Source organism: Ostrea edulis, chromosome 5, assembly GCF_947568905.1.
Source record: "Ostrea edulis chromosome 5, xbOstEdul1.1, whole genome shotgun sequence".
Lineage (NCBI taxonomy): Eukaryota > Metazoa > Mollusca > Bivalvia > Ostreida > Ostreidae > Ostrea > Ostrea edulis.
The window spans coordinates 7781681-7806762 of NC_079168.1; the positions used below are offsets into that span (position 1 = coordinate 7781681).

Sequence of the window (25082 nt, forward strand, 5' to 3'; positions counted from 1 at the left end):
TCGTTTAAAGAAGTTTGAAAGTTTAATTTACTTCGTTCCTGTTCAATGAAAAGTTGAAGATAACGGTGATACTTTACACACACCACTAAATCTACATACATGTATTCACACATGCATAATTGTTATCTGCAAGCATCATGGGTTACTGCATTGCTTGGATTCAAATTTACATCAGTGGTTTCATTCACTTTTTAACCGCATCATGAACCCTTGAAATTTCTTGATATTATAGCCTAAGTGATGTCACTAATATTCTCATTAAAATATATATTCTATCTGGGTGAAAAATATGGGCACTCGAGGGTAGGCCTACTTACTTTTGCGTCACGTCCTCCCAAACCCGTCTTTTCATAATTTCTGATGTAAGCGTGGGGGAGAACTTTCCTCTGATAATTTGTATTGCATTGGCGTAGGCCTCAATCAATACGTCCATCTCGGCATCGGACCAGTTGGGCTTCGTTGGTTTTTTGTCATTCATTTACGACGAGCAGACGAGATCAAGTATAAGAAAAGTAAGCAATACGCATGTGTAGCTTTCGTTACTATGAAAACATTTCTACCTTCTTTTGAAGAGTTCCAGTCGTAAGTAACGAGAAAGCCCACGTAAATATCTACGTTTACAGATACAGATACGGCGCTTTGTACAACACAATCTACACGCACGTAAAATCAATCGCAAAGCCTACGTTTACGCGTACGTCTACGTTTGAGTATACGATGTTTAGTAAAACTCGGCCCTGAGCGCTAAATATGTGATACTTTACCAATACATGCAATATTAGTGAAATTGTCGAAGGGACTTAAAACAAAGAAACAACCAAGACTTTTATCATCATGGTTACGTTTCAGTGACTGATTTCTTCATTATACCCCCCGCAACAAGTTGTGGGGGGGTATACTGGAATCGGGTTGTCCGTCTGTCCGTCCGTCCGTCCGTCTGTAGACGCACTGGTTTCCGGACTCTAAAGCATTATCCTTTCCACCTACAGTCACCATATCATACATATGGACTACCCATGGGATGAAGATGTTCCCTATCGATTTTGGGGTCAAAAGGTCAAAGGTCAAGCGCACTGGACATCGAAGAAGCAATATGGTTTCCGGGCTCTAAAGCATTATCCTTTCCACCTACAGTCACCATATCATACATATGGACTACCCATGGGATGAAGATGTTCCCTATCGATTTTGGGGTCAAAAGGTCAAAGGTCAAGCGCACTGGACATCGAAGTAGCAATATGGTTTCCGGGCTCTAAAGCGTTATCCTTTCCACCTACAGTCACCATATCATACATATGGACTACCCATGGGATGAAGATGTTCCCTATCGATTTTGGGGTCAAAAGGTCAAAGGTCAAGTGCACTGGACATCGAAGTAGCAATATGGTTTCCGGGCTCTAAAGCATTATCCTTTCCACCTGCAGTCACCATATCATACATATGGACTACCCATGGGATGAAGATGTTCCCTATCGATTTTGGGGTCAAAAGGTCAAAGGTCAAGCGCACTGGACATCGAAGTAGCAATATGGTTTCCGGGCTCTAAAGCGTTATCCTTTCCACCTACAGTCACCATATCATACATATGGACTACCCATGGGATGAAGATGTTCCCTATTGATTTTGGGGTCAAAAGGTCAAAGGTCAAGTGCACTGGACATCTAAGTAGCAATATGGTTTCCGGGCTCTAAAGCGTTATCCTTTCCACCTACAGTCACCATATCATACATATGGACTACCCATGGGATGAAGATGTTCCCTATCGATTTTGGGGTCAAAAGGTCAAAGGTCACGCGCACTGGACATCGAAGTAGCAATATGGTTCGGTTTGTCATGCCATTTGTTTTTTACACTCAGAAAAGAGGTAGTTTATACCTATTACCAACACCCTTTGGGAGATTGGGGTAAGCGGGGGGTATTCTTAGTGAGCATTGCTCACAGTACCTCTTGTTTATTGTCGTTCTGTTCGTGTATACTAGATGTATTTCGATGTTAAATTCAACTGGATTTACTTCCTTTTGGCAAGCATTTTCTTTCTGTGTTTAGCTAACGTGACAGCATATGCACTTAGGGTGGTGCAAACAAAATCAATGAAATGCCAAACATAAAACGTTGAACCTCTTATTAATAAGACTACTAAATATTATATTATATATTGCTGATTGGGTTATCTTCACACTTCGTTGTCACATATTGTACCTCCTAACACTTCATAAGAATGTTCCTAACGTTATAATACATTGTGTTATATCTCTGTTGCTTCATAAGAATGTTAAGGAGATGGTACTTACATATTAAAGATCATGCCATGTACATTATATATATTGTTGTCATATTGCTTTATAGGAATACCGCCTTAAACGGCCAAAACGGCATAAAACCGTAATCAATTAATCAGCTTTATTTGTGCTGTTTTTCGCCGGTGTAGTAATAGTGCAGCGATTTCCCAGCCTTATTTGTTTTGTATTGTTTTACACCGGTTTGGTAATATTTGAGCTTCTATCCATTATTACGTCCTAAACTAAGGCCTTGTTCTGAACGTAAGTCTGATCATTTGTCGTTTGCCTTGACTTCCCAAGCAACCATGATGGAAGAATCAGTATTACGCATTGTTAATGTTGCCGAGATGAAGGCATTTTATTGTGTAAGTGCCGGAATCCACACGCTTGTCGCTATTCAGTATTTTTGCTGATCACGTCCTCCATAGTCTTGGTGAAAGCACCCGGTGAGGTTTTGGTGACCTCAGTCTGCCACCCCTTCGGACCTGTCTTTTTCACAATTTCCAACACATTATTATCGATTAACTTATCGATAAGTCTTTCTTGACTCTGATATTTTCCACATGTGAACAAGTGAGGATAACGAACAGTAATCAGCCTCGTAAATTCTATAAAGAATATCAAATTAAGAGAAGGACAACGCCTCTGGATAAAACGAAAGGTAGGATCAAGTGTCTAGGAGGAGTAAACATCCCATGTTGGCCAGGCATCCCTGTGGAGAACCCTATGTAACTCACAATGATATATCAAATTATTGTCCGAAGTTTGATTTTCTTTGAAAATAATTCACCCCATCTGGTATTGCCAGAGGTCCGTGTTTACACTGTTGTCGATACTGTATTCTTTTAAGGATTTATAAGATTGATCACTGTTCTTGTATTTGACTCATCTATCAATAATACTAGTGTTATGTGTCAAACATTCAGGCATCCGCTTCTCTTAGGGTCATTTGGCTGTGAGAGTCTTCAAGCCGAGCACTCAGTAAATGAAGAACAGCGACATATTTTAAGGACTCTGGTATATCCCGGCCTGGGATGGAACCTAGGACTCCCGCACACAAGGCGGGTGCTCTGATATTTAATCAAGATAGAAACCTACCCACAGAAGGAAAGAAAGATAAGCGATATGGTTTTAAGCCGGTTTCAATCAATAATCGCATTTTTAGCTCACCTGAGCCAAAGGCTCAAATGAGCTTTTCCGATCAAAATTTGTCCGTTGTCTGTCGTCGGCGTCGTAAACTTTTCACACTTTCGACTTCTTCTCAAGAGCCGCTGGGCCAATTTCAACCAAACATCCCACAAAATCATCCTTGCGTAAAGGGCTTTCAAATTCATATTTGTTTAAATGAAGGACCATGTTCATTTCAAAGGGGAGATAATCACAAAACTGCAAAAATAGGGAGGGGTCATTTAAAAATCTTCTTCTCAAGAACCACTGGGCCAGAAAAGCTGAGATTTACATGAAAGCTTCATGACATAGTGCAAATTCCAGTTTGTTCAAATCATGCCCCCGGGGGTTGGATGGGGCCACAATAGGGGATCAAAGTTTTACATACTAATATATGAGATAAATCTTTAAAAATCTTCTTCTCAAGAACCACTGAGCCAGAAAAGCTGAGATTTACATGAAAGCTTCCTGATATAGTGCAGATTCACGTTCGTTCAAATCATGGCCCCCGGGGGTTGGATGGGGCCACAACAGGGGATCAAAGTTTTACATGCAATTATATAGGAAAAATCTTCTTCTCAAGAACCACTGAGCCAGAAAAGCTGAGATTTACATGAAAGCTTCATGACATAGTGCAGATTCCAGTTTGATCAACTCATGGTCCCCGGGGGTTGGATGGGGCCACAATAGGGGATCAAAGTTTTACATACAAATATATAGGAAAAATCTTCAGTCTCAAGAAGCACTGAGCCAGAAAAGCTGAGATTTACATGAAAGCTTCCTGACATAATGCAGATTCAAGTTTGTTCAAATCATGGCCCCCGGGGGTTGGATGGGGCCACAATAGGGGGTCAAAGTTTTACATACAAATATATAAGGAAAATCTTTAAAAATCTTCTTCTTAAGAACCACTGAGCCAGAAAAGCTGATATTTACATGAAAGCTTTCTGACATATTTCAGTTTGTTAAAATCATGACCCTCAGGGGTAGGATGGGGGTCACAAGGGGGGATCAAAGTTTTGCATACAAATATATATGGAAAATCTTTAAATATGAGCCAAGGTGATCCAGGTGAGCGATGTGGCCCTTGGACCTATTGTTTAAATAGTGACTCCTATTCACGTAAACTGAAACAAATGTTATTTTCTCAATCATGTACCCACAACATCGGAATCGTCTGTATGCAGCAAATCAAAGTGTTTCTTTTTATTGTTCATATACAATAAACTAGAAATTCTATACGAGTCAATCTTGCGTGGATGATTCATCAATAATATATTATACGTCTATGCAACCATTCATAAATTGGATGCATTTGTTTTGTTTGTTTTACACCTCTTAGAAAATGTTGTATTCATTTTGAGACGTTTCTAACTGAACATGAAGTGTCACAAATTGTGATCTATGCATTGCGCTGAAAACCGTAGCAGTATGAGTCTTATAACGTTTTTTGAAAGTGACTACCCCTTCACCAACCGCTCGGCATTTGACCGTATTTTAAACCGAGGTAGTCTTCTGACAAATACGTTTGTGTTACAGGGATTTTAACAGTCTCGTTTAAAATCAGCATTTTGCAAATTCTATGTTCATTATAGTGATCTCTTTTGCAAAAAATAGAACCTGCGTGTATTGTTGCCTGGCAAGTCTTATACCAAATGTTTTATCTTCACATTTTTTTTTATTCCCTGTTGTTTTACGCCGATTTAACGGTGTTTCAGAAATATTTCAGAGAGAAACTGATAAAAGTGCATGAACCAGATTTTGAAGTTTTGGGGTCTCCGTGACGTTATTTTTTAGAACACTTCAGAGACATTTGACTTGACACGCACGTAAAACATACAGCACCTTGCACGAAGTCTGAGACTATGTCTGACTTATATTTTCTAGGTTAATAACCTCATTGGTAAAAGTTACTTTTTTCACTCACAATATCACATTGATGTTTTTACCTTGCCCGGCTAACTCTGACGTCGTCTAAGAATTATATAGTAGCTATATAAGAGGTAACTGACTGGGTGTAGGGAAATTGGCCCGCCCGAGGTCATTGTGGTGCACAAGGGTTAGAATAGGTCCTCGGGGGAAGTTTCTAGTATACCGGTCCCCAGAAGCACGCGACTGTGCATGAGCAGTTATTTCCCTTGCCCTTGCTAAACGGAATGTAAACACACCGCCATTTGCATTTTCGCCTCGGATGCTGAGCAATGAAAATCGTGCAATAAAAATAAAAGCCCAACGGCGTTTGAGTATACTAAGCGGAGGCTTGGGGGCGGCAGCCCCCGACGAGTCAAGCTGTTGTTTGGATTAATCAGATCGAGGGACTGAAGAACCTGTCGTTGTTTGGCAATCAAGGGTTCCGTTGGCTTTCATGAAGTAAGGTTGAGTACGAGTATTGAGGGGTCATATACAGATTTAATGAGTTCTTAAAATTTAAGCAATGGGATTTGGCAGTCTGTAAGATTTTTTTTTTTTGATGCAGTACTGGCTAAAATAAGTATCGTACAGAGATTTAACTGTCACGCTGACCGGTAATGACTTTTCTAATGCACGCCAAGTAGATTCTATAGTATTGGTGTGTGCCCTTGCATCGGGACTTACGAAGTTTACAGAATGATTTACTTTTAAATGTTCGAACCCCTCTTTATCAAGAATATCATAAGCTTTCCAGCAATCACTTATTATTGTTGTACCGGGTTGTATGTTGGCTTTTATCATTTCAAGCAGAGTTTCTCGTGTTCGATCTAACACTGTTGTAAAAAAAAAAAAAAAAGAGAGAGAGCAACTTTTCGTCTCCCTTTCAATGCCACCAAAAACCCGAACAGCGTCAACTTTCCGTCCCTTGTGAAATTTTCTTTTACCAAATTTACTTTCGTCAATTTCAACAAATTCTCCCATTCCTTCTATTTTTTCTGAATTCTTCTCTAAAGTGCAGGTACACACTTCACTAGAATAATTATACCGTATAGAGGGTTTATTCCGCGGGTCTAAAATTTGGCGATTTGCTGGCTCAAATGTATGCTAATGATTTTAGCGGAAGAAATTTTGGCGTACAGGGGAGAGTTGTCTCTCTTTCAAATACTGAAGTCGCAATTGGGTGCATATTTGGCGAGTGAAATTTTGGCGGAAAGCTATCCAACCGCTAAAATAAGCCAATATTATAACCCCGCGAAAAAAAACCCGCTATACGGTACCAATCAACAACAGTGTCTCGCGAAACTTTCATTAGCTTTGTATACTCAGATAATATGTAATTAACAGAAAATTTTCCAGCATTAATTTGTGCTTTTCAAACCAGCTACCAGTCCTGATAGAAATGTTTTGTTACAGGTTTTGTTAGAACATCTTCATACAAATCCGTCGCTTGAATTGGACGAATCCTTTCTTTTAAAATCCAAATGTCCTGTTATCACAGCTGCCACAGATTATGTCGTCCAATTTTATCGAAACAGATAATGAAAGGTGAAGATAACGAACAGTGATCAATCTCATAACTCCTACAAGCAATACAAAATAGATAGTTGGGCAAACACGGACCCCTGGACACACCCTATTAACCAGTGAATCAACTCTCTTACATCAGCACAAATAAAAAAAAATTATTTAAGTTTTAGGGGCATTTCATCGCAAATCAGCTGTTCAGTTTGTTTACATCAACACCAGTGACGTATCATACGAATATTCATGAGAATTACGTACATAAAGCGCACGTTACCATTTTGCTCAACAGCGGATTCCATTTACTTTGGAACAAAAAATATACGTCTTCTTGCATTATTTTTCATTTCGGATTTAAAAAACAGTTTTTTAAAACTTCATTTTAGCAAGGAATTCAAATTGGGCTTATTTTTTCCCCGTTTTAACGATTTTACTGATCGCTAACGCGATCGTATATACATATTAAACCGCCTTCGGCGGTACACATTTTAGCGACATATTTTAGGGACCGGTATACTAGAAGTGTTCCGTCCTCGGTTCCCTGTGCTTGTCGTAAAAGGCGATCAAATAGGGCGGTCCTTCGGATGAGAGGCCTTAAACGCCGAGCATAGACCTAATTTTGCAGCCCTTCACCGGCAATGGTGACGTCTCCATATGAGTGACGGATTCTCGAGCAGACCAAGTTTGCGAAGCCCAATTCTGCGCTAACACAGAGGAACCTTCGGCTACGAAGCGAGTGGCCTAACCGCTAGGATACCACCATTCTTCAAATACTGGATAAATGATCCAAAATACACAGTGTCGTGACGTACCTTTTCTGTATTACGTCATTATTATTTATTATTATTATTTACAGTATTTATATAGCGCATTATATAATAAAAAAATTACTCTAAGCGCTTTACATTAAAACAACAATAAACTACAATTAAAAATTGAACATATCTAAAACAGTGTAAAAAATAAATAAATATTTGTTTCATTAAAAGAATATGAATTCTAGCACTGGCTTACATAAAATCATGATTAAACTACAGAAAATACATACAAAAAGGTTTCATAAAAAAGAATATTAATACTGTCACTGGAAATGGCTTACATAAAATCGTAGTAAGCAAGTCTGAAGAAGTAAGTTTTTAAATTTTTCTTGAAAAGTTCGAAAGAATTGTCGTTGCGGATGTAACTTGGAAGGTTATTCCAGAGTGTGGCGGTTGCTTTGTCAAACCTTCTGTCGCCATACGTTTTGGTCTTAACTCTTGGTGTTTGAATAAGCATGGCGTTTTTGGATCGTAAAGACCTTGATGGATTGTATGGACTGACCAATTCTTCAAGGTAGACAGGTGCAAGACCGTGGAGAGCTTTAAATGTGTATATTAACAGTTTGTACTGAATCCTGAAATGTACTTGAAGCCAATGGAGTTTCACTAAAACTGGTGTTATGTGCTCATTTTTCTTAGTTCTGGTAATCAGCCGTGCTGCTGAATTCTGCACATGCTGTAACTTTGACACTATGTCAGAATTAAAACCATAGAAAAGGGCGTTTCCGTAGTCTAAACGCGAAGTCACTAGCGAACTGACCAAAGTCTTGCAGGCGTCTTCAGTAATGAATGGTCTTATGCGTCCAATGTTTCGGATCTGAAAAAAGCATGCCTTTGATATAGCAGTTGCCTGTTTTCGCATGCTTAGTGTTCTGTCAAAAAATACACCCAGGTTTTTAACAAACGAAACATCATGCACAACGGATCCATCAAACGAAAGATGACAATCTTTTAGTTCGTTCACTCGATGTCGAGTCGCAAACACGATAAGTTCGGTTTTGTCCTGGTTTGATGTTAACATATTTGAGCTCATCCACACACTTATATCTGACAAGCAAGCCTCAAGGCGTCTGGATATATTGTTCCAGTTATCGAGCGGCTTGATCACTAGATGAACTTGATTGTCATCAGCGTAGGTGTGGTAGCTAAAATTGTGGCGTCGACATATTTCACTAATTGGTTTCGCAAACATGCAATATAGTTTCGGACCTAATACGGATCCTTGTGGCACGCCGTATTTAAGTGTCATTTTATCTGACACAACTGAACCAATTGCAACACGCTGAGTCCGGTCATTTAAATAGGACTTTATCCAGAGTAGAGCTGATCCCGTTATCCCATAGGAATATTCAAGCCGTTTCATGAGAATGGGATGATCAATAACGTCAAAAACAGCGGATAAATCGAGCATTAAAAGAACAACACAACAGTTGCTATCAAGTGCTGTTGCATTGTCATGGTGGACCCGTAACAAAGCTGTTTCGGTTGAGTGACTAGCACGATATGCTGATTGTAAATTATCATGAAGAGCGTTCGAACACAAGTGCTCTTCAAATCGCTTTTCGCCTACCTTTTCCAGGATCTTAGATGTAAAAGGCAGATTCGAAACAGGGCGGTAGTTTTTAAACTCCTCTGTGTCTAAACCGGGCTTCTTTAACAACAGTCTTAACACGGCCTCCCTGAAGGACGATGGAACACTTGATTCTGCTAACGACGTATTTACTATTTTTGTGATGATTGGAAGTAAGCTTTCCACATAGCGTGACGTGCTCCAACAATGTTATTCCACATGTAAATCCACTTTTTTACGGCTAATAAAACTAAGAACTACTTCATAAAATATCGGGGAAATGTAGGACAAGGACTATTTGTAGTTTTTTCCCCATTACTATGCATTCTTCGTGTATCTATGTATGGGCCTGCATGGTGCAATAGAACAACCCAATATCCGCGTTTCAACCCAAATCAATGCTTCCTGTGTCACAAAAAGACTCTAAATCTGCTCAGTATTTATTCATTTACGTATATTTTTGTGACTGAAGTCGAAACCATGCTTTACTTGAGCATACTTTCCATTTTACAAGAATCTTGTAAAACCTTCTAGACGTTGACAGAGGTGTATGTGAGAGCAAGGAACGACAACTCTGGGTAAAGATTGTACAACACTGTGATTACCTTAACTATACCGGGTAAAATGTTAATTGTGATAGCGTCCTTACATGCAATAAACATGTACGAGGCCCCACTTAGGTAAGGTTTGCAACAACAGGGATGTGACTCGTGTTGTAAACAAGCGTCGCTATAACGTTTGAAATAAGCGCGTTTTTCTGTACTTATTACAAACATCGCAAAGTGACAATCGTCTGTCAAATGACATAAGTACAAACAATATACTACGGAACAAGAAAGGTGAATTTATTTCGAAGAGGTCATTTAAGACAATTTCGGGCGAAAGAGGAGCTACACAATTTAAGATAGAACATGACTGTGGAAAGCCCAGAATTAGAAGACCACACGTATTGAAAACATCACGAGAATTCGATGTTTTTAAGACCAGCGAGAGATAGGTGCAACATCCACGATTTATTCCAGAGAAGATCATTCGACAAACGAGTGGAGGAGTGGACAAAGAGTGGTTGAACTAGATGTGCTGGCGAAAATTATGTACTGTATTTTAATTTGGTTTGAAGTGTGACGTTGCAATATCTCTCTATCTATCTATCGTCTATCTATCTATAATTGTACTATATCAGAAGCAAAAGGTACATGGGCTACACCGCTCGCCTGAATATATTTCTTTATATACAGACACATACACTTTAAGTTGAAGTTAAAGCGGGGAACATTATGAGGAGGAAGAGTGTAAAATATCTAAACCAAACAAAACGTAACACTACCGTGGAGCAACAAAGCCACAATTTGTCCAACACCAGGATCAATTTACAGTAGCGGTGCAAAGTTTGAAATTAAGATGGTACTATGCACTGAGAGGGAAAAGTCTCCAATATTCATTTTATCAAGGCCTTAATTATTTTTCAAACCAAAAGCATGTATATCTATTGTATGATTATATATTCTGCGGTACAGGTACCAACGTGGTTCTAGGCTTCGTGTTGTATCACTGTTAGTGCATGATGACACACGTGAGCTTTGTAGCACAGGCATCGGCATCGAAGGATTACTCTCCTCGAGACACCGATACTCATCATCTTATCAAATCAGGTCGTGTCACTTTTTTTTGGAGGTAGAACGTGCAGGTCAGTTCTTTTAAACTCTTAATTTTCTTTGTATGACTAGTGTTTTTAAAATGATACCATAGGCAGAGCGTGTTGGCCTGTTGAAATGTTATCTTTATATACAATATTCATGTAGCGCTAAACATGATATCAAAATTACTCTTAAGCTCTTAACATACAAATATAAATGAAAGATATTATCGTCAGGATGGAAATAAACAGGATTAGGTGAAGTAAATTTCACCTGATGGATTTTTTAGGTCACCTGAGCTTATTGCAATCGGTTGTCGTCCGTCGTCGTGCGTCGTCCGTTAATAATTGAACATTTTTAACTTCTTCTTAATAACTACTTGTCCAATTCTTTTCCAATTTGGTATGAAGCATCTCTTGAACAAGGGGGACATAAATTGTAAATTTCGTGACACCAGCTCCCCTGGGGCCTTAGGGGCGGAGCAAAAAATGCCCCAAATTGACCAATTTTTAAATAGCACCCTCTCACGAACCGCACATGTGTAAGAAAAACTAAATGCATGGTGATGTAGAGCAGGAAGGCCTCTACCAAAATTGTAAATTTCATGATTCCCGGGGTAGGGATTCTGACCCCAGGTCGGGGCCAAACTTGTTATATAGTGTTTATGTGTAGAACACTTGAATAACATCTTCTTTAGTACTATTGATACTAAATTGAAACTAAATGAATATTTAGAAAGTGCATGTATTCCTTCATCAAAATTGTAAATTTGATGATCCCAGGGGTAGGGGTTTTGGTATTAGGGTAGGACCAAATGGTCAGTTATTAAATGTGTGAACAATAGACATTTTTAACTTCTTCTTGATAACTACTATACCAATTCCTTTCAAATATGGTATGAAGCATCTTTGGGACAAGGGGGACATAAATTGCAAATTGCCGAAAATTGACCAATTTTTCAAAACTCTTCTCTACCAAAATTGTAAATTTCATGATTCACGGGATAGGGGTTCTGACCCCAGGGTGGGTTGAACTTAGTATATTGTGTTTATGTGTAAGTTAGCTGATACTGTATAAAATCTAAATGCATACTTAGAAATAGCAGAAAAGGATGTACAAAACATTGTGAATTTCACAACCCAGGGTTTGACTCTAGGATGGGTCCAGATTAGTCATATCCTTTAATGTTTTAATGTTAATACACCTATTATATTATGTGACGCCTTTCATCAGTGTATTCACTTATGAGGGCATTGAAATTGTACATCAGTGTATTCACTTACATTATGTATGAGGGCATTGAAATTGTAAGAACACATCTTGGTTTTATACTTTTGCTGAATGTTAAAATTTAGCTTAGATATTCAGAACAGGAATTTTTTTTTCTAGATTTCATAGCCCTGGGGAGTAGTGATAATTTTTCACTAGTACTCAGGTGACCGATAAGGCCTGTGGGCTTCTTGTTTAATTTTAAATATACGGCTTGTTGCAAAGACAAACGTAAAGACAATAATATTGTACATAATATTTTCCCAATAGGCACTTACAACAGAATCATTGTTGCACAGTACTATCAACACTCTATATACTTTTCTACTAGAAAAGTTCCGCAGTACCCCTTGGTTGTAAGAGGCGACTAAATAGGACGGGCCTTTGGATGAGACCGCAAAAACCGCTCAAAGGCCATAAGCACCGAGCATAGGCCTAAATTTATCACTATTTAGAATTATCAATTCTATATATTATGCTCGCCCCGCATGCAGAAGGTCGGGGTTCGAATCCCGGCCGCGATAGACCTATGTCGTTAAAACAGGTAGTGACAGTTCCATCGCCAAACACTCGGCATCAGGTGTAAATGTCACGGGTACTCAGAGATGACATTAAAAACGGATGTCCCGTGTCACAGTAGGTGTGGTACGCTAACGAACCCTCACTCAATGGCCGTAAGCGCCGAACATAGGCCTAGATTTGAAGCCCTTCATCGGTCTTGGTGACGTCTCCATATGAGTGAAAAATTCTCGAGAGGGACGTTAAACAAGATACAATCAATATATATTATGCCTTATACTTTCTATCGTCTTACATACATTAGATTATAAGAAATTAAGCCAATTTCACCTTTCTTATACGATATAACACAATTTGGGCCAGTTTACACTTTTTTATGAACTGTGTGGCGAATTATATATTTTCTTCCAGAAATATGTAATTCGTGGTTCCTGGATTGGTTTTTTTGTGACGTGAAATGGTAACGTACAGTTATGAATATAATAAATCCTGCCAAGAGTACATCACGGAGAGCAATGCAAACACGGAGCCACGGGGAGACTTGATTATTAATGCATTTTAGTTATTATCCATTTGAGCCCCATCCTAGATCAGGGGTCATGGATTTCACAATTCCAGTAAAGGAATTCATGTTTTTCATGTAGCTTTTATTCAAGCTGTGCAGCGGTGGGAAAAGATATGGCCACAAATTGTGCTCCTTTATCAGCTGGCCTGCGTTTTTTGTATTCCTCTAAGGCAGAATTTACTGAAAAGCTTCTACATAACAAAATATATCTTGTTGTCGTCTTCAACTCAACATTTAGATATATCAACATTTTATCTATGAATGTTATTCACTTTCAATTATTTATCTATTCGATATACCCCATTAACTCAAATTAAAACATATAAGTCGTCAACATGTTTTTTCTTCATATTTGGATGTTCGACATGGGATGCCTACTCCTCCTAGACACTTGATCCCACCTCTGGTATATCCAGGGGGTTTGTGTTTGCCCAGCTCTCTATTATGTATTGCTTATAGGAGTTATGAGATTGATTACTGTTCGTTATCTTCACCTTTATAAGAGTTATGAGATTTATCACTTGTTCATTATCTTCACCTTTATAGGAGTTATGAGATTGATCACTGTTCGTTATATTCACCTTTATAGGAGTTATGAGATTGATCACTGTTCGTTATCTTCACCTTTATAGGAGTTATGAGATTGATCACTGTTCGTTATCTTCACTTTTATAGAAGTTATGAGATTCATCACTGTTCGTTATCTTCACCTTTATAGGAGTTATGAGATTGATCACTGTTCGCTATCTTCACCTTTATAGGAGTTATGAGATTGATCACTGTTCGTTATCTTCACCTTTATAGGAGTTATGAGATTTATCACTGTTCTATGCCTTCACTATTATAGGAGTTATGAGATTGATCACTGTTCGTTATCTTCACCTTTATAGGAGTTATGAGATCGATCACTGTTCGATATCTTCACCTTTATAGGAGTTATGAGATTGAAGACTGTTCGTTGTCTTCACCTTTCATGTTACTGAACATATATGTTATCGGTAAACTAACGACTCAACTTTATTACAATTGGTATGAATTCGTCCTCTCCATCGTAAAAGGTGAAAATAACGAACAGTGATCAATCTCATAAGTCCGTTAAAGAATACAAAATAGAGAGTTGGGCAAACACGGACCCTGCATATGGTGTTTATGTCTCCCAACTTATTCAATACGCAAGAGCATGTTCTGTGTATGATCAATGTTTAAACAAAGGCAGGCTTCTGATAGATAAGTTGGTGTTGCAGGGGTCTTAATTAAAGTAAGCATTTTGCGACTTCCTTCTATGGATATTATAATGACCTTATTTGCAAATACAACATGCCATTAGGTCAAATGCTGTCTGACGTCTTTCATACCAATTGTTAGACCGTTCTTTACATTCTGATTTTGACTATGGATTACTCCATTTACCTCCTTCTACGCTCCTGGTTTCACTTCTGGTGTTTCCAGTGGTCCGCATTTGTTCTCGGTTTTGTATTGATGAGATTGATCACTGCTCGCTTTCTTCACCTTTATCTTTTTCAAATTATTCCAGATATACGATCGAAAGAAAATGACTACCAATGGTAAAACTACATCTTCATCTAAGAAAGTCTCAACAAAAGACGCCCATTTTCAAAATGTATCGCGTAGAAAATATCTTGTAGGGCCAATTGCGTTTTTGCATATGCTCGGGATATCCATTTACAGTGGCACAACAACTCTTTATTACCCATATAACATAGGCAAAGAACTTTTTCCGAATTCTTCCACGGAGAGAGAGAAAAGCTCCATCTGCAATACCAACACAAATACAACGGACACGGACAACGGGAAAATCATTCAATCAGAGGTGGCCACGTTTTTGATTTATGTCGCTATATGTGGAGGGATTCCTTGCATTCTCGCTAATTTGTTCTTCGGAAGCATTAGTGACCGTTTTGAAACCAAAAGACTGCTGCTGTTTCCAGCTATTGGAGTGTTGATATCGCAATTTTGTATGATTGCTTTCATGTATTTTGATATCGAGTTATACTACTTTTTGATACCGTCATCGTTACTCGGACTTACTGGAGAAACATTTGCACTTATCCAGTTTACGTTATCATATGCTTCAAAAATCACAAAAAACGGCAAAGAACGAACAGTTGCCATGGGTTTGATGGAGATTTTTATCGGCATGGGTGTCTTACTGGGCGGTCTTGTAGCGGGTTATATTATACAAGATGCCGGATATATTTGGTCGATTGTGGCAGATTGCGTGGTCATATCTTGCAATCTCATTTTAATTTGCCTGTTGCCAGAAATCATGGAAAGGAAAATGAAAGAACCCTGGCGCTGTTTGGATGTTATAAGATCTTTTCAAAAATCACTCCAGTTCTATTACTCGAAATCATATTCTGGAATAAGATGGAAATATAACATCGGGCTCGCTATCCTTGTCATAGGATGGGTGACTGTAATCGGGAGAAACAACACAGAAGTTTTATTCATTATAAGCCCTCCATTTTGCCTCAATCCTGTCGATGTTGGATGGTTCCACGCTGCCCGAGGAATAATGCAGCACGGAATTGCAATGGTTCTTATCCGGGTTTTCGTGATCCGTTTGAGCCCCGAAACTATCGCGATAATTGGAGCTATATCGGGACTCATCGCGTTCGTTGTGGAGGGGATCACCAGCTCCAAAGTAGTCTTGTTTCTGAGTAAGTTATTCCACCATTCATCGAGTAACAATCATTCTCAATGCATTAGAACTTGCATTGGATTGTAGAATTCACCATTGCCACAGATGAATCTTCTTGGAATCAGGTTGATCAAAACGGAACGTTTTTTAATTTAGTCTTATGCATCTAGACAATCCACATACACGGGTATTTTACTGCACTACTTCATTCACCTAGACAATCCACATACACTGGTATTTTACTGCACTGCTTCGTTCATCTAGACAATCCACATACACGGGTATTTTACTGCACTGCTTCGTTCATCTAGACAATTCACATACACGGGTATTTTACTGCACTGCTTCGTTCATCTAGACAATCCACATACACGGGTATTTTACTGCACTGCTTCGTTCATCTAGACGATCCACATACACGGGTATTTTACTGCACTGCTTCGTTTAGTTTACTTCACTTATAATGAGTTCCATAAAGTAAACTTTCTTCATTGAGTGACATCCTACAAAAAGTGTTTTACTAGAATCTTTTTCGCTAATCTGCTTAAAAGCTTCTGTAAACAATACCATTTTAATGGCGTTTCCTATAACTGGTTTAGTTTACGTTTATTATGCCGAGTGGAAGGTATATGAGACATAGTATGTTCGGCTATAATTCACCAGTATGGGGGGGGGGGGGGGGGGGGGGGCGTCGGGGAAATTCAGACACTCACAACCAAACATATTTTAGTAAGTAAACCGCCGTAAAACGGCTGAAATATTGCCAAAACGGCGTAAAACCGCAATCAATAACTCTTAATTTTGTGATCTTTATAGGATTTTTGAGAGTGTTCGTTATATTCACTTTTTTCATTCACTGTATTCTTGAAACATATTAATCATTAAAACTTTAAAACTTCAGCTACAGTTATTGGATTTGGAACATCACTGGGAATCGTAATGATGAGGTCCATAATGTCCAGGGAAACACCTGGTGACAAACAAGGTAAAGGAGAATGGGGAGCACCCCGGAACGCCTTCTATAGGAAAGCTGTTAGATAGTGCCAAATTATCATTAAAAATATAAGGTTTGAATTCAGAAAAATATTTAACAAAGTGTACTGACGTATGTTTGGAGCATGCACAAAGGACGGGAGGATCCAAACTAAGTACTTAGGTGCATGGTAAACCAAGATCGAAGATTTATGACGAGTGTTATCGCTCAACAGGGGGTGCTTATTCCCCCTAGGCACCTGATCTCACCGCTGGTTCATCCAGGCGTCAGTATTTGCCCTATTAAGTATTGTCATTGATCACAAACACTGTTATACCCTGCTAATGAGTCCACATAAATATCTGACAAGTCAACGTAAAGATCTGACAAATGGACATAATTATCTGACAAGTGGTGGCAGAAATATGCCACCATAGTGAAGAGAATATAGTAATGCTTTTCTTTCCCTATTTTGGTGGGTGGGTGTGACCTCGTGAACATCAACATTTCTAAATCTTCAGGGTCAAAGGTCAAGACACAGACGACTCCATAGCAATGCGGATCATCTGTAGATCCCTATTCATTATCAATATCAGAGTCACTTGAGAGAATACCCCATTAGTGTGGTCTCAGACTATACTATAATACGTCGGGTTATCAAACTTCGTGATTAGTTGTAGAACCCTTCTCATGTTTGAGGTCAAAGATATTGGGTGGATATTATATAATAAATGAGTGAATTTCTACATCATTGCGACAGGATGGTTGGCCAGTTGGTGCTTTTGTTCTATATGCTAACTTGTATTGATATTTACTGAAAACGGAGCATATGTAGAAAGAGTTATTGCCAATAGATAACAACATCTGCAACTTCAATCTTAAGCTTGAAAACTTTAGGGTGATTATGTCTACCCTAATTACCATTACGGAACGGAAACTAAAAATACAAAGCTAACTCCTTGTAGCTATTACTGTTTTCAAAATCTATACACGTGTATGTTATATGTGTGTGAGTTTTTGTCATTTATTCTACAGCTCAAGTGTTTCAACTTTCTTTCTATATTTCCAACACTAAATATTGAAGTATTAGGCTACTGTTTCCGGCATCACGGTAGAAGTAAAGATCATATGTCGAAAGTAATTCGCAACTGGTGCACGCTGACTTACTGACCGATTTCATTCTTTCGTTAGAAATATCACCGAATGGTCTTTTCATACAAATGAATTCATATTATTGTGAGCTGAAATGATATTTCAAGGCATCCTACTAGATATATTCAAAATAGAAGTTAGAACAGCCATAAGGATGTATTGTAACCCCGTGGGTTTGCAGATACTCTTTTAGAATAACTTTAACCCTATGTGTTGCTTTGCAGGTATCGGTACTCTTGTGGATTAGGTATACGTACTTTAATCGTGTATGTTGGTTTGCAGGTGCTCTTTTTGGTGGTATGTCTGCTGTCCAAACTGCATGCACGTATTTTGGATCCATGCTCTTCAGTGCTATCTACAAAGACACCGTTTATTTCTACGAAGGGACTATCTTCCTTCTCATGGCGGGATTGGTCTTCCTATCTCTGATTTTATGTGTGTAAGTTGGTGGTTTGGTTGTATATTGTATAACGTCCCATTCGGGAATTTTTCACTCATATGGAGACGTCACCATTGCCAGCGAAGGGCTGCAAAATTTGGTCATATGCTTACGACAAGCAAGGGTATTGTATCGAGTCAACTAAAACACTACAGAAGACTTAATAGATATTACTATCATAAAAACTCTTCTAAATTTATAATTTTCATCTTGAATTTCTTTTTTTATATTTTTTGTGTGTGGATAATCTAGAGAAAGTCCACCAATTGGTGAAGAAACTGCTTGATATAACCTCGTAATCATTCGATAATGATAAAAGTTCGTCACTCGTATATATCATTTCCATGTGTATTGTGGGTGTTTGGCTATAAATACTTGATATCGCGCTTGATTGCGACTGTGTGTTAATTCTCTTGTATATTTCAGGTTACTGATTATTATTCCAAAGTTGATGGGGAACGAATACGATCTTCAAACAAAGAAATCCAAGATTCAGGAACTGAAAGTCAAAGTTTAATATGAGTACAAAAACTTATATCATGGTTACAGTTTACTAATGTCGAAGTTTTAATTTTCGTTTTTGTCATATATAGTCTTTTAGATTTATCGGGATTTGCATCCTCTTTTGCATGCAAGGTGAAGATAACGAACAGTGATCAATCTCATAACTCCTACAAGCAATACAAAATAGATAGTTGGGCAAACACGGACCCCTGGACACACCAGAGGTGGGATCAGGTGCCTAGGAGGAGTAAGCATCCCCTGTTGACCGGTCACACCCGCCGTGAGCCCCATATCCTGATCAGGTAAACGGAGTTATCCGCAGTCAAAAATCAGTGCATACAATTTCTTTCTATGTACAGTAAACTTGACCACAGATGTAAATAAAATCAATAAAAGGCCAAATTTCCAACTTTTGTTAGAGATTATATCATATCATTCAGTAAGGCATGAACACGTGTGCATGTACTATGTTTACACTTCAATTTGAAACTGAAAGAATAAACAACAGGTCCAAATTATACAACTTATTGTATTGTTTGGAATACTTATACATGGGTATTGCGTTTATGAATTTTTGCTGCAATATTAGTTTGATCGATCTGAATTAAACCAAACCATGGTAGCTTCTTTGTTCCGTTGTTTTAGTTAATGTCCTACTTTATGTTCTGGTTTATGATCTAGATAGTTCACAACATTGACATCAGATCTACTCGCTCTGTTGATTAGAGGCACATGAATATGATCATTAGATTTTTTTGTAACTAGTTATACAGGTATCTTACGAGTTGCGTTCCACGTTAATGTTACCTGTGAATGGGTTGATCACGTGCTTCTCTGGACAGGTAGGTATGCAATCATCTCCCAAACTGTGTCATAAATTCACCTGTAAATATGCTGGTATTCATATCTGCAGGTCTTCAGTCTCGGAAAAAATAATCTTCCGATCGATTTAAATTATATAAGATCCAGTTACATGTATATTGATAAGAACAAGAGTCACATGGGTCACATCGCTCACCTGAGCCACATTGGCCCTGTTAATGGTCATCTGTTGTTATTTTTTCAATCTTTACTCCCATGAAAAAATGATCATGCATGTTGACCCCATATTGTGGCCCCAAGCTAACCCAAGGGGACTCACAACATAACTGAACTTGAATTCATACAACATTGGGATGCCTTAATACCAATATGACTAACATAACCTTGCTATTATGGAGACGGTAAGGTAGGGTGATCGTGAGTCGGACACGATCTAAAGTCGGACAACTTTGATGTTGATTTAAACAAAATCCATGCAATAAATCAATCTTTCTCTGTGATTGATTTAATAAAGTAATGTTTAACTTTGAAATGTTGCATCCCTGTCCTCGATTACAGTACCATAGTTAATTTTACACATGACCATCAAAAGTAATGAAAACCAGGAACATCGAAGACCCGCCAAGTAATATTTTGAACGATCAAACTTGTGAGACTTAGCAAAAAGTGTAAAATAAATTAATTTGAATATGTTAATTACATATACACTGTATATGATAAATTTAATATTGAATATGAAGAATTCATAAGTTTTCTTGAAATCTTGTGATTCTGTTTTGAAATATTTAAAGTCAAACACAATGAATCAATTTGATCTTGAGTCGGACAGTAAAATTTCGCTATTTGATACAAAGTCGGACACTGTCTACATGTAAATTTAAATTTAAATTAAAAATCATATGGAAATTTGTTTGGAGAATAAGGCCCATATATAATGTAGAAATATACATGTATCTTACTTTGCATGTGAAAATCAATACTAACTTTACATGTAAATACAACAGGAAATGAACGTTGTCAAAAATGTACCCCTCCCCTTACTCTACGTGTCTGATTGGTACAGCTCGATTCATTACACCTGATTTTAGATAGTTCATGACTGGATTTATTTCTTTTAAAATCAAGTACTGTACCTTCTTGTGCTACGATTTTAATGAATTCACCAAAAGTAGATATGTACAACCTGCCTGTATAATTCATAATAATATATTTATATTGCAAATCACATTTTCCTCTATGAACCAACCAAATTTCAGCGCGCGACACAATCCGTTCACATTGACTATGAACGGATTATGAACTAGCTTAAAGCACGCGAATGAGAGAGCGTAATGGTTTGAAAAAAATAGAACATCTGTTACGAAGATCTCGCAAGTCACACCTTTGGATTAAGATTGTAAACTTACGTGGATTATCATCCCAATCTTGCGGTCTCCTACCTCCAACATACAGTGCACCTTGCAATGTTGATAAAAGGCAGGGTGAGACGAAATATGACGTCATGTCTATGTGTTGACGTACGTCACAATAACTACTGCGACAGAGGCTAGGAGTTCGTTTTATGCAACAAAATAGAAGCAATGTAAACAAACGGTGTTTTAGTAAATGAATATAAATATAAGAAATGAACATCACTTTTGAGCTGTTCATGGTCAATATGAACGGATTTGGATTTGAGGCAAATTCTCTGTGAATCGCTAGCGCGATTCACAGAATTTGCCTCAAATCCAGATCTTCTACCAGAGGTGGGATCAGGTGCCTAGGAAGAGTAAGCACCCCCTTTCGATCGGTCACACCCGCCGTGAGCCCTATAAAGTTTATGCCCGAATTTACTCTTTTCGATATGTTCTTGTATTGGAGTAATCTAAATTTAAAAATGTGTCGACCGCACGTCTAGGATGTCAGCCAAACATTAAATAATAAGTAGTGTCATGTTGCACTATCCAGTCTTCCTTCTTGTGATTTTCTAAACTTTCTAACATTTTCATCAAGGGTTGATTAAATTATTCCACAAACCCATTGAATGATACGGATTACTTTGATCTTACAGACACCTACAATTTTAAGTAATTCTCTGAGTTTCAAATTTCTACCTTGATCAGAATGTAGTCTCTCAGTCAAACTATGTTAATTAAAACTTTCACATAGAGCTTTTGCTGTTGTTGTTTTGCGTGTAGGAACTGCCATATCAAATATATTAAAATGGTCAGAGTCGCAGGATGGCCATCAGGCATTAAAACACCATTAGTATTTTATATTTATTCGTGTTTTCTAAATAAATGTTCATCAGAATTGGGTTCTTTTCTGTTAACCATAAAGGAGTCAAAGGAGGAATTGGGATCTGTAACAGTAAAATAGGTAAAAACGATTTAGACAAACAAGTTGATGGTACAGGGATTTCAACAGTCTCGATTGAAGTCAGCATTTCGCAAATTCTATGGTCGTTATAACGATCTAGTTCGTCAATACAACCTCGCATTGGGTCAAATGCTGTCTGACGTGTTTCATACCGATTGTTAAGCCGTTCTTGGCACACTGATTTGACTGCGGATAACTCCGTTTACCTGATCAGGATATGGGGCTCACGGCGGGTGTGACTGGTCAACAGGGGATGCTTACTCCTCCTAGGCACCTGATCCCACCTCTGGTGTGTCCAGGGGTCCGTGTTTGCCCAACTATCTATTTTGTATTGCTTGTAGGAGTTATGAGATTGATCACTGTTCGTTATCTTCACCTTGCATACAGATACAATGTTACAATACACTTACTTTACTCCAATTACATATTCCGTTTACCCAATCAAGATATAGGGCTCACGGCGGGTATGACCAGTCGACATGGAATGCTTACTCCTCCTAGGCACCTGATCCCACCTCTGGTGTGTCCAGGGGTCCGTGTTTACCCAACTACGTGTATCTATTTTATATTGCTTATAGTGTGGTAGTGTGAGTGATATGGCATTCCTACTAGCTCAGGCTAGTGGGTTAACCCTTTAGCTCGATTGGTAGAGTGCTGGACTTTAGTGCCAGAGACCCGGGTTCAAATCCCATCAGAGGCATAAAAATGTCTCTGTTACATTTGGCGCCCACGTTGGGACTGGATGTATTCCTATTTTGACGAGATGAATGGAATAACGAGCTAAGAATCAGGTCGACCGAGTGTGATTAACTGTGAAATTCTGTGAGCCGTGTCTGTATTGTGCACGTGTATAGCTGTGAACTTCAGTGATTCCGAAACTGGCCAGTATCTACTCTAGAGGTATTGTGTATATAGAATTGTCAATTATATGTGTATATAGTATTTACAGGCATGCCGTAGTGTATTTTAAATTTTTGCATAAAAACTATTATGTGAACAACACCATGTGAATGCTAGCTGTAGTCTAAGGAAGATGTAATTTTTTTTTTACTATTTTCACTTATATTTTGGGTATTTAAATCCAGTACTGGTTATTATCAGCTTATTATCGTATTTTGGTCATCTCTTTTGGAATATATTATATCAATTTTGATTAATAGTATGTAATCATTTTTTTTTCAATTTTGTTAATTGTTAAATTTAATTTTTTTTACTGATAATTTTTTTAAAAAATTAAAACCAATTAAAGTTAGGTAATTAGTGAGAATTGTGTGAAAAAGTCCTGAGCACAGCATTCAACTCCCCATTTCTTTTTCAGTTTATTTTAACAATAATATTTGACAGATTCTGCTGACCTTATAGACAGTGACATATCTGGAGTGGTGTATTGTTTGTGTTTATCAGTTAATTTACAAGTTTACTCAATCAGTTATTGTGGGTTTGTCAAGTCTGCAGTTGTTATGGGAAATTATGTAGTTACTGAATCTGATCAAAGTATGTCTGCCGTTATTATCCCGCACACCATAGATATAAAATTTAGATTTAGTGTAGTAGAAGTATTTAGATCCGCGCACGTCATTTCGAGGTTCGTATTTAAGATCGGGTTCGAAGTCCGTATTTAAAAGTTTACCGGAAGTCGATTTGTTTTGATGTTTTCTTGAAGAACAAAGAAGATTTTGTCCTTTTCTCAGTCATATAGGTAAAGAGGGTAGTTTTAAATACACAGTAAAGTTATCATTAGTTACTGGAATCATACTCATTCGTCTGACTTTGCGTAAATAAATTTTTGCCCATTAAATTACCAAATTTTGTTGACGTTTAGACTTCACGTGTTTTGTGTTATTATTTAAAGAGCTTTGCGCTAAAGGTTGCACCACTCTATTAATTTTGCCTACATGTTCTTACCAAAATTACTCACCTTTGACCTGACCCTGCTGCCTTAAAGTAAACTTTTCAGAAGTTGTACTTTCACATCATGTAGTACAGTTCTTAATGAGCATTTTCATACCAAAAAATACATACCCATCCAGCAAGGCGTGAGAGTTTGTTTACATCGAAGTCAAGCACGTGCAAAATCAGCTGGTCAAAAGCCAAATCACCCACCTCTACAACAAAAATTCAAAAAAATATTTAAATCCTTCTTTCATGGTTTTTACTCACAAAATTTCAAACACAATACTTGAATTTACATCTCATAAAAAATTGGAGAGCCTACCTCATAAGGAAAGTCCCATAAAACATGCAAAGTTCCAGGAATTATTTTCTTTCGGCCATGATTCGACGTGAACCTCCACATAAATAGAGTGATGCAACCTAAAACGAGTCTGTTTTAAGGGAGATAACTCTTAAGGTTGAAATGTACTCTCTATTGATTGTAAATCGCTGTGATATTCATTGTTACTATTTTGTCTTTTAGGGCCATTTATTTTTGTAATCAACATTATGTAATCATCGTCATCATCCTTATTCGTTTTACCGTACAATAAATGACTGCATTGTGAACCCTAAGCCAGGAGTTGGTTATTTCTACATTACAAACCACCACCCCTGCAACATTTGGCGCCACTCCGGAAGAGTCAGGGACGACTCTTAAAAAGGAGGGGGACAATGTGGTAGTGTGAGTGATATGGCATTCCTACTAGCTCTGGCTAGTGGGTTAACCCTTTAGCTCGATTGGTAGAGTGCTGGACTTTAGTGCCAGAGACCCGGGTTCAAATCCCATCAGAGGCATAAAAATGTCTCTGTTATAATAGGACTTATGAAATTGATCACCGTTCGTTATCTTAACTTTACGTGAATACTTTAAAGACCCAATTTTAAGTTAACACCCCCAAATTGTAAGCCGCCTGTCAATCAAACATGTAGCAATAGATATCAGGTGGACTGACATCTGCAGAAACAGTGAGCTTACCCAGA

General features: G+C 38.0%; 1 protein-coding gene across 1 annotated transcript; it reads left to right on the forward strand.

The window, feature by feature from the left end:
• Positions 1–14808: 14808 nt before the first annotated feature.
• On the forward strand, positions 14809–19537 carry LOC125650001 (solute carrier family 46 member 3-like). The gene is made up of 4 exons (XM_048877930.2): positions 14809–15937; positions 16820–16903; positions 18326–18482; positions 18909–19537. The coding sequence occupies exons 1-4, from the start codon at positions 14809–14811 to the stop codon at positions 18997–18999; spliced, it is 1461 nt and encodes a 486-aa protein (XP_048733887.2). The 3' UTR covers positions 19000–19537.
• The last annotated feature ends 5545 nt before the right edge of the window (positions 19538–25082 follow it).